The sequence below is a fragment of the Impatiens glandulifera genome, chromosome 6, assembly GCF_907164915.1.
Source record: "Impatiens glandulifera chromosome 6, dImpGla2.1, whole genome shotgun sequence".
NCBI lineage: Eukaryota > Viridiplantae > Streptophyta > Magnoliopsida > Ericales > Balsaminaceae > Impatiens > Impatiens glandulifera.
The window spans coordinates 13108275-13119572 of record NC_061867.1 but is presented as its reverse complement, the minus strand read 5'-3'; the positions used below and the strand labels follow the sequence as shown (position 1 = coordinate 13119572).

The 11298-nt window shown below is 36.2% G+C and overlaps 1 protein-coding gene across 1 annotated transcript; it reads right to left on the bottom strand.

The window, feature by feature from the left end:
• Positions 1 to 3864: 3864 nt before the first annotated feature.
• On the bottom strand, positions 3865 to 6274 carry LOC124943195 (nucleolin 1-like). The gene is made up of 6 exons (XM_047483745.1): positions 6253 to 6274; positions 5957 to 6162; positions 5167 to 5262; positions 4771 to 5118; positions 4419 to 4697; positions 3865 to 4212 (listed from the first exon to the last, which is right to left on the bottom strand). Exons 1-6 carry the CDS (start codon positions 6272 to 6274, stop codon positions 3865 to 3867), a joined length of 1299 nt encoding a protein of 432 aa, XP_047339701.1.
• Between the last annotated feature and the right edge of the window lie 5024 nt (positions 6275 to 11298).

Below are 11298 nucleotides of genomic sequence, written 5' to 3'. Positions count from 1 at the left end.
TGGTGATTTTATTTTTTTTGGACGATTTTGCCCTTGTCGCGAAACGTTAAGTCACTTAGCGTTTCGCGAAGTGACGATATGTGAAATGTCCAGATTGCCCTTACTATTTAATATAACCTCCGTACTTTTTTTTCATTTCTTTTCTTCTCCTTCTCTCTCTTCCCGCTCTTCTCCTCCTTCTCTCTAAACTCCGGCGGCGGCGGCGGCGAACTCGTCGGAGATCTCGGCGGCGAAGTTTGTTCGAAATCCACTATGAGCTCGACGACGTGCACGAGCACTGTTCCAATAGGTACGTCTATTTGAAGCATGTTTTATTGATGTTCGGTTTCTGAGATTGATTAGGGTTTACTTCCCGTTTCGCTAAGTGCCCAGCGATTCGCGAAGGACTTCTCGTTTCGCTAAGTGCCTTACGATTCGCAAAGGCCTTCCCGTTTCGCTAAGTTCCTAGCGATTCACGAAGTATTAATTACCCGTCTCTAAATCAAATCATGTTTTTATATTGCAGCTGAAGTTTTCGTTTTCTATAATGGAGAGTGGAAACTTGATGCTGATGGAATACTGTATTTTGATGCATCTTCAATCAAAACATTTGATCTACCCCAAAGTACTCGTTATGCTGAATTACTTGATATACTCTACGATAGACTTAATCTCCAGATATCAGCATACGATTTAGTGCTCCAAGTGAAGTATGATATTCCGAATATCAGAAATCCAAAACCTGTTTTTATTGATAATGATGGGGATTTGAACACATATCTATCACGCTTGATTTTGGGTCGAACAGTGTCACCATTGTGTGTATCTGTAGTGGAGAAGTCAACGTTTACTAAAGAAAAGATACCACTACTTACATACCCAACTCAAGAAAGTATACTACCACCACAACTTACTCAGAAATTTGTTCCACCTGTTGTACCCTTGGAATTCTTTGTTGAAAGTCAAAATGAAGCCGGAGAAACCTCTTTGCCTCACATCCCACTTACTTAGGACTTGCATGTTAATAGTGGTGAAAAAGCATCAATACCTATACAACCAAGTGCAAGAAGATCATCATTGGGTACACCAACTAGTGCAAAAAAGGCATCAAATGGTACACCAACAAGTGCAAGAAGATCATCAATGGGTACACCATCTAGTGCAAGACGATCTTCAATGGGTACACCATCGACAGACCCGACAGACACATCACCGCCAGACCCCACATTTGCGATGGCATTAACTAGTGAAACCGTATTGGAAGTCGGTTCGTTGTTTGAAAATAAAAAAGAACTTCAACTTGCTCTATATAAATATGCGATGGCCAATCATTTTGAATTCAAAGTGGAGAAGTCAAGAAAAAATCTTTGGGAACTCAAATGTTTGGATGAGACATGCAAGTGGAGCTTGCGGGCTGTGAAAGGTAAGTTTTCTGAGATGTTTGAGATCCGGACATTTGAACATCAACACTCATGCTCAACTTTGTCGAGGCCCAAGAAAAAAATGCAAACACCAGCATGGGTTATTGGGCAGTGCGTGAAGAGCAAGTACATGGACCATCATCAAAACCACTTGCCTAAGAAAATAATTGAAGACATGCAAACAACTTATGAGATATTTTTGACTTATAATAAGGCATGGAGGGCAAGGGAAAATGCTTTAATAGCGGTGCGAGGAACGGTAGAGGATTCATATGGAATACTGCCATCATACCTTTACATGTTGGAGAAGTGTAATCCTGGTACCATAACCGACATACAGACAGACGAGCTCGGTCACTTCAAGTATATGTTCATGTCCCTAGGCCTCTCAATTAGGGGTTTCAAATCCTTTTGCCGTCCTGTATTATGTGTTGATGCTAGTTTTCTTAAGCACAAGGTGGGTGGTCAATTATTGGTGGCTATTGCATTGGATGCGAATGAGCAACTATATCCTGTCGCATTCGGCGTTGTTGATTCAGAGATTAATAACTCTTGGACTTATTTCATGCAAAAACTGAGAGACGCAATTGGATTAGTTGATGATCTCGTCTTCGTATCCGACAGACACTCAAGCATCGCTAATGCCTTGTCTGCTGTTTTCCCAGAAGCAGACCACGGTGCGTGCACATATCACAAAAGACGAATATTGTGGCCAAATTCAAAAGTGATAAGTGTCATGCGGAGTTTGATTCGGCTTCAAGGGCGTACACTGTCCACGAATTTAATCGGTAGTTTGAGAAGATTAAGGTTAAAGATCACAGGATTGCTGCCTATTTGGAAGAAATTGGGTTCCAAAGATGGAGTAGAACATTTTTTCCCGGTAAGCGATACAATCAACTGACAAGCAATTATGCTGAGAGTTTCAATAGTCAGAGCAGGGAAGCCAGAAAGTATCCCATTTCAGAAATGGCTGAGTATTTAAGATTCACAATACAACAATGGTTTAACGATAGAAGAGAAAGAGCGTCTAATCACGAAGAAGTTTTATCTCCAAATTATGAGAAGGTGTTACGTGAGGGATTCGAGAAGGCCAGATTTTATACAGTCCAATCGCTTAACCGATTCGAGTTTTATGTGCATGACAATCAGTCCCATTTCAAAGTCAATTTGAAAGACATGAACTGCACTTGTAGAGTATTCGAAGTTTCGGGTCTTCCTTGTACGCATGCAATGGCTGCTGCCCGTAGTCGGAATTTGGTTTCTTATGACTTCTGTTCAAGGTATTAATATCTAGCTCACGTGTTCATTCTGTTTAACCAATTAATAATTCGTTATATTTTCCCTACACACAGGTATTACACAACTGAGTGTTGGATAAATTCATATGCCGAGACATGTTATCCTCCCGGTGATGAAGAAAATTGGGATGTTCCTGAACATATCAAGCAACGTTCGTGTCTTAAACCAAATGTGAAGGTTAAGAAAGGCAGGCCACAAACAAAGCGTAGGTCATCCCAGGGTGAGGTCCGTAAGATCCCGAGACGATGCAGCTCATGTGCTGGGCTTGGACATAATAGGGCAACATGCAAAGCAGTGATGCCTGTACCATCTACTGCAAGAGCTTCATCATCTAAGCAGCATGACTCATCATCTAAGCAGCATGACTCATCATCTCAACAATATGAACCTTTAGCTTGATAGATACTATGTTGTAATATATGTTGTTAATTGAACTATGGTACTGGTATGTTGTTAATTCAGGTTTAATGTTTATGTTGTATGTTCTAGTAGTAGTAGTATATGAGTAGGGAAACGATGAGTATTAACTTAGCGAAACAGGAGGAACTTAGCGAAACGGGAGGCACTTAGCGAATCGGGAGGCACTTAGCGAAACGGGAGGGACTTAGCGAATCGAAGGGTACTTGGCGAAACGAAGAGTATTGGGCGAAACGAAGAGTACTTGGCGAAACGAAGGCTACTAACTTATCTTTTTTGTAGGTTGAAGGGTCAATTTACAATACATCAATTTACACAAAATAATTTACACAAAATAATTTACAATACATAATCCAACTTCCAAAATATTCATCAAGGTTTACAATACATCAAAATAAGTTATCCAATTTACACAAAATAATGTTTAAGGTTCCATAATCTGATGGAATAACCGGACCGCCATCTTCTGCCTAAAAAACCCCATGTTTTCTGAGGTCACATTATGCACGGGTTGATTAACGGTCAAGTGTTCCATGTACATTAGCGTGAAGACCCCACAGTCTCCGCTCTCTGTTGCCCGTGGGACTTCTCCAACCTTAGCACCAGCGGTTTTCACTTTGGGGTGTGGAAACCGTTTGTAAGTCATTGGTTGGATGGGGCCTTCGAAGTTGAAATTAGGATACCTTACCCTCTCACTAGGAGTGATTGTGTTTGCGAATATAAATGGAATCATGTCGCAGAAGGGTTTTTAATAAGGATCCAGATTCTTATAAATATAGGCATCACAGTCGTACACGTCAATGCGGTACTTTTGAAGACGTGCTACACACAAAATCCAGTGTTTCTGGTTAATGTTCACAGGCATGTAGACATCGTCAATTGTTGACCATTCTGGCATATATCTATGTGGTGCGCCCATATAATAGTCTTTGAATTCGGCGACTGGATATTTGGCAGGATCCTTAATAAAAGCCCTGTGCTGTCGCCTGATTCTATCCGACAATACGCAATCCCCAATTGCCACATGTGAATTTTTATATGTCTTGGGATAGCAGGAAATCCTTTTCCGCAAAAGATGGCAGAATGCATCGATTTCCTGCACAATGGGAGCATACAACATACATTCAGTATATATCAAACAACATTGACTAAGTACTTAGCGAAACGAAGAGTACTTGGCGAAACGAGAGGTACTTAGCGAATCGACAAGTACTTGGCGAAACGACAAGTACTTGGCGAAACGATGAGTATTTGGCGAAACGAAGACTATTAATGAATAATGAATTGATTTGCACGACTTACAGTGTCTTCAAGCCATGTCAACCTTGTTACAACTCTAACCAACACTTCCTTCTTTGTTTGGCAAGTATGTAAATCTGTTGTCAAATTATCGGTTTCTGGATCATCCAACCACGCCTTTACTTTATCCAGCACCTCATCTTCAAATTTTTGAAGGTGATTCACTTTCATAGGATCCTTTGTCTTGGGCATTTTTGACAAGGAAGGGTTGGTGTACGAGTCATCTTTTTTCGGCTTCCTCACTCTCCTCCCATAATTTCCTTTAGGAGGAGTATTGTATAACTGGAAATCGTCATTGTCATCATTGTCATCATTTGTCTGTGCCTTCACATCCCCCACAATTTTCATCCTTCACCTTCACTTTCAAATCCTTCACCTTCAGTTTCAGATCAACCTCCACATCATCCACCTTAGCCACACCATCCAGCTTCTCACCGTCCTCCACTTTAGCCTCAACCTCCATCTTTACGTCCTCCACCTTCGCATCGTTGTCTTTTCGTTCATCCTTCACCTTCTCATCATCATCGACCTTCTCATCGTTGTCTTTTCTTTCATCCTCCACCTTCTCATCATCATCGACCTTCTCCTCGTTGTCTTTTCGTTCATCCTCCACCTTTTCATCATCATCGACCTTCTCATCGTTCTCCACCTTATCCTCATCCATCTTTTCATCATCATCCACCTTCTCATCGGTCTCCACCTTCTGTGCGTCCTCCACCTTCTCACCGTCCTCTTTTTGTTCATCCTCCACCTTCTTATTGTCCTCCATTACATCGTCTTTCTTCCCATCATTCCCATCATTCACCTTCTCATCATCCCCCACAATCTCCTGCATCGCTATCATCTCCTATAAAATAGACAAAATTCTGGTCAGTACAAACTTAGCGAATCGACAACAAGTACTTTGCGAAACGAAAAGTACTTTGCGAAACGAAAAATACTAACTTAGCGAAACGAAAAGTACTTTGCGAAACGAAAAATACTAACTTAGCGAAACGAAAAGTACTTTGCGAAACGAAAAATACTAACTTAGCGAAACGAAAAGTACTTTGCGAAACGAAAAATACTAACTTAGCGAAACGAAAAGTACGCAGAATACCTCTTTCTTCTCCTCCTCCTATTCAACCTTGCTCTTCTCAACTTCGACATCCTTCTTACAATCCTTAACCTGCAAAATAGGTACTGGTCAGATCAGATATGTACTTAACGAAATGAAATGTAAAGTGTAAAATTCAATATCTCCATACCTCAGTATTCTTTTCCTCTTCGACCTTCACAGCCTTCTTAGAATCCTTCTTCTTACTCTTCTTCTTCTTTATATTCTCCTCCATATCATCTAATCTGGTTAATAATATGGACATCCTTTTGTTGGATTTATCTAACAACTGATTGGACATATTAAAAACCATCTTCTTGAACGACTCAAGGTGAGTTGCTTGAGTTTGTTGGATTGTGATTTTTAGCTCTTTGATGAGCTCTGTTTTCAGCTTTTTCATCTCCTCTTTCAGCTCCTCCTTCATCTCATTAAATTCACATCCAACAGAAGGTGTTGGAGCCCGAGGAGAAGGTGTGTCAGCCTGAGGACTTGAGGTCGCGGAGGAGGGAGTAAGAATGCGGGCCGGAATCGATTCATAAGCAAGCTTCTTCTTCAAGTTGGATGCTTCTTTAAGAGTAGCATCAACCTTTCTCTTCCTCGTGGCAGGTTTGGGGGGAATCGGAGTAACTTCTTCATGTTCACTTTCTTCATCTTCATCAAAATCATCTTTTATTACCTTCCCATCAGTAAATCCCTCAAAAAAATCATCAGCTGTCTCGTCGATTTGCTCAAATACATCACCACTGTATAACCTCTTCTCCATGGAGGACTCTTCCATCTCAGTCACATCCGTGGTCTCTAGGGTAGTCTTTACCTCCATCGATGTGTTTTTCCTGTTGGAATGATAGAGTAACAACCTTGGGCGTAGAGGGTCATTAATCTGATTCCTTCTGGCGAATTTAGGGATAAAGTTTTCGATGACCTCATACGTCCACACTTGAAGTGCCAATGCGAACACATAGATGTTATATGCAAAAGGAGCATAAGGTTCTTCAGCCTTCTCCTTCTTGTCAAAAAATGAGGTACAAAGATGTTTCATGTTCTTGTTTAAACCCTTGAGGGTGGCTCTAAAGGTGACCTTTCCCCATGGATATTGGAGGAAAGTGTCCTTGTCTTCCACCATGTTGAGTATTTTTGGAAATATAACTCTTTTTGGGTCAAATGTGAATAGGTACTGGCAAATCAGGCATACCAGCCCCATCTTGAATGCATCTTCCTTGTCTTTGCATTTGAAAAAAGCCTTCTCGAAGTCGCACATTTTCACACTCATGCTCCCTTTAAAGTATTTCACCGAGAGAGGTGGACAACAGCGCAATTTTTCTTGGTCCAACTCAGGATAAACGCCGAAACATAGGCCGGTAACCAACGCATACTCCTTCATACCAAATACAAGCTTTTGCCCATTCACCATGAAAGTTATCTCCTTGAAGTTTGAGCTTAACCTCCTCATCAACATTTGATGTACAATACTTCCTGAGAACTGCAAGAGGGGGGCTGTGAATAATGATCTGAACTGGGTATTGTACACACTCTCCAGAAGATCCATTTCCTCGAACTTATTAACAATCTTCTTCAGGGTGAGGGCACTTTTCCACGAAATCCGACCGGGAAACTCAGTAACAGTTGTTTCTGACATCTACAAAAGGAAACAACATCATCAAAAATGTTAGAACAAACACATACAACGTAAGAACTTAGCGAATCGGGAGGTACCTATCGATTCGCTAAGTACCTCCCGATTCGCTAAGTACTTAGCGAATCGGGAGGTACTTAGCGAATCGCTAGGTACTTAGCGAATCGGGAGGCACTTAGCGAATCGAGAGGTACCGAGCGAAACCGTTAACTGAACATAAGACAGCATTAACCATACGAAACTAATCAGAAACAAACAATAAACTTAACATGCAAAAACCCAAAACAAAAAATCTGAAAGAAACACTTAAACTTAACATGCAAAGACCAAAATCCATAAACAAAAAACCAGAAAATGATCGGCCACCACTAGGTATTTATCGAATCGCTAGGTACTTACCGAATCAGAAGGTACCTAGCGAAACCCTAATGGCAAAAAAAATATACTGAACAGAAACCCTAATGGCAAAAAATATATACTGAACAGAAACACTTAACATTACACTAACATGCAAAAACCACCCATGAACAAAAAAGCAGAAAATGATAATGAACAAACCTTAATGACGAACGAGAAGAAAGTAGAAATGATCGGGCTTGACAAGATTCAGTGAAGAGAAAATGGGTTAGAATGAGAGAGAGAGTCGGACGGTTGAAATGAAATGTTCTGAAATTTTTGAATACATAAGGTCTAGCGCGTGTGAGTACGCGCGTCTCTTCAACTTCCGTAGCGAGTCGGGAGGAACTTAGCGAAACGGGAGGCACTTAGCGAATCGGGAGGGACTTAGCGAATCGGGAGGGACTTAGCGAATCGGGAGGTACTTAGCGAATCGCGAGGTCAACGAGCTCTAGTTAAGAGAAGATGGTCTGAATACGTTTTCGCTACTATAATTAATAACGAAATCGAATTCAAACCATTCTCCTAGCTAGAGCTCGTAGTACTTACCGAATGTGTAAGTTAAAACCATACTTAGCGAATCGTCAAGTACAAAATTTTTTATTGGTTTCATAGGTAATCTATCTCGTTTGACAAGGTATCAACAACAAAGTCATGGTTTTGAAAAGAACATGTGTTAGCAAAACAAACCCTATAATTTTACATGGAAACATTTAGATTCTTCAGAAAAAGTCTTTGAAGAAGCGATCGTTGAACTCCAGATAAGAGAAAATTGTTTGAAATTTATTTCTTTAGCTTAACGACTAACGAAATCAAAGTCAGCCAATCTTTGCTTATCTGGAGGTCAATGATAGATTCTTCAAAGGCATTTTCTGAAGAATCTAAATGTTTCCAATGTAAAATTAGAATGTTTGTTTTGTTAACACAGGTTCTCTTCATAACCATGAAGTGATGTAGATACCTTGTCAAATGAAGTTCATGATTAACTATAAATAACAAAAAATCTTGATACTTAGCGAATCGCGAGGTACTACTTAGAGAAACGGTAAGTCCGTAGCGAAACGGCAAGTCCGTAGCGAAACGGTAATTCCGTAGCGAAACGGTAAGTCCGTAGCGAAACGGTAAGCAGATCTGAAACGGAAACACATACGCTCTTATCAGACAAAGATTTTCTGCAAATATGAACGAATAACAAATAATAACCTAACGAAATGCTCAAACATGAACCAATATGAACCATATAAGAAATAAGAATCAACAAAACGGAGAAAATGATGGACATAAAGGAAATATGAAAAGGTTTTTGAAATGAAGAAAATGTAAACTAGAACATAACTGTTTATGACATCTGAAATGAAGATCTACCTCGACGACCTTCAAATAGTTAGAATCGGAGACCTCACATAAACCCTAGTATAAGAAACCTGCATGCAAAATAGATTTAGAGTTAGAAATCGGCAATAGATAAACATAAATGAATTAGTTAGGTTAGAAGAGCTCTGATCGGTATAGATTTGTATGAATATTGGAGGAAACGGAGCCGTCGTCGCCGCCGGCCGCCGTCGTCGCCGCCGGCCGCCGTCGTGGCCACCGTGAGTGAAGGAGAGAATTGGAGAAGAGAGAGAAAGAAATTTAGGGAAATGAAATTATTTGGGTATTTATACAAACCCCTAATCCACTTCGCGAAACGCTAAGTGACTTAGCGTTTCGCGACAAGGCAAAATCGTATAAAAAAAAATAGAGCACCACGAGCGCAAAAAAAATTATAAATTTCCACCGGGTCAAATAACCCGGTTTGTAAGGTTATTTCGTCAAATTTCCCTATAATTTTCTCTACCCATATCAATAATTTTTTCTTCTTCAACATTTTGTTATTTAAAATTTAGATAAATATATAAATTTTAACAATATAATCATATAAAAATAGGAATTAGTTCATAATTAAATGTTATTATTGTCAATTTAAATATTATATATAAATATAAATAAATTGAAAAGTTTAAAATATTAGTTAGTAGTATTTATTTTAATGTTAAACTCTATATTAATATCAATTATTATTATTAAAATAAATAAATAGTGAATGTAAAATTCTAATTTCACATTGATATTAATTAATAATTCTTAAAAAAATAATTAATAATATTAAACTAAATATAAATTAAATAAATACTCAATAAAAATAGAATAATAATAGAGAGAATAACACCTTTATGGCCAATAATACATAAAATTAACTCAAATAAAAAGTAAAGGCATATAAAAACATTAACCTTATTCTATGTTAAGATTTTCTATTTATTAATAAAATAAAAAATAGAACTTTACTCTTCTAATTTATTATTACTAAATTATTTAATACATTAATTAAATAATATATTAGGTAACAAATTAACTAATATGTAATTGTTTTTACATATGCTTAATATAATTTAAAATCAATTGTGTGTAAATTATATAATTTAAAAAAAATATTTATTAATTTATAATTCAATCATTAAGTAAAAATATAATATTTTCGTTTTTTTAATTTGTCTAAAATTATAAATTATTTTAAATATATATATATATATATATTCGAAGTCATAGTGCATAAGACATTGTTAGTTTCTTACTTTCAAAAATAAAATTGTATACTATTATTTTTAAATTATATATACGAAGTTAAATATATATATATATATATATATATATATATATATATATATATATATATATATATATATATATATATATATATATATATAATTTATAATATCCACCCAAAGTTATTGCTGAAATATTGACTCTTCAAAAAATTTCAATCAAAACTTTTACGAATATTTGCGACTGAAATGTGCATGTAAATTTCAATCGAAATTGATTTATTCAATTGGAAATTCAAAAACTATTATTCATTTTTTTAGTCCATATTATACTATATGAAACCACACAACTAATTTAGTAAACCCATCAATTTAATTTGATCTTCATCTCGATATTTGATCATGCTCGATGACATTATCATAATCTTGGTAATTTATCTTCTTATTTAACACTAATATAATAAAATCAATACGAGAATGATTGTCTTTAAAATCATGATCGTTTTGGTACTATGTTAAATTCTCGAAAAAGAATATAATCTGAAAAATAAATTATTATTATTAAAATTATTTATAAAATAATTTCATCCCTAATTTATATGAGTTTCAATATTAAGTATAACTATAACTAATAAAACTACCTAAGAATATTAAAATTAATTAATTAAGAATTTATTAAACTGTTTTATTAATTCTTTATTTCATTGGCATTTTAATGCTAGAATTCACTCTTGATTGCATTTTAACCTCCAAAGGTTAATTAAATACACAACCTTCATTGCTTGATGCTATTTGAAAATAGAAAAGAGTTTTGAATTAACAAACTATTATTGAATTAAAAAATATCAAGCAACACCATATTAGCTATATTTTTTCATTATATAACAAACCCACTATTTTAATTTCATTGAACATATCCACATCAATTTTATTATCATATATATATATATATATTATAATATATATATATATATATATATATATATTATAATATATATATATATATATATATTATAACATATATTATAATATATATATATAATATATATTATATATATATAATATATATTATATAACTAATGCAATATTCATGTAATCAATCTCATATATAATACATATTTTATTATATGTACCATGATTTCATAAATCATTATGGATTTTCACAATTAGATT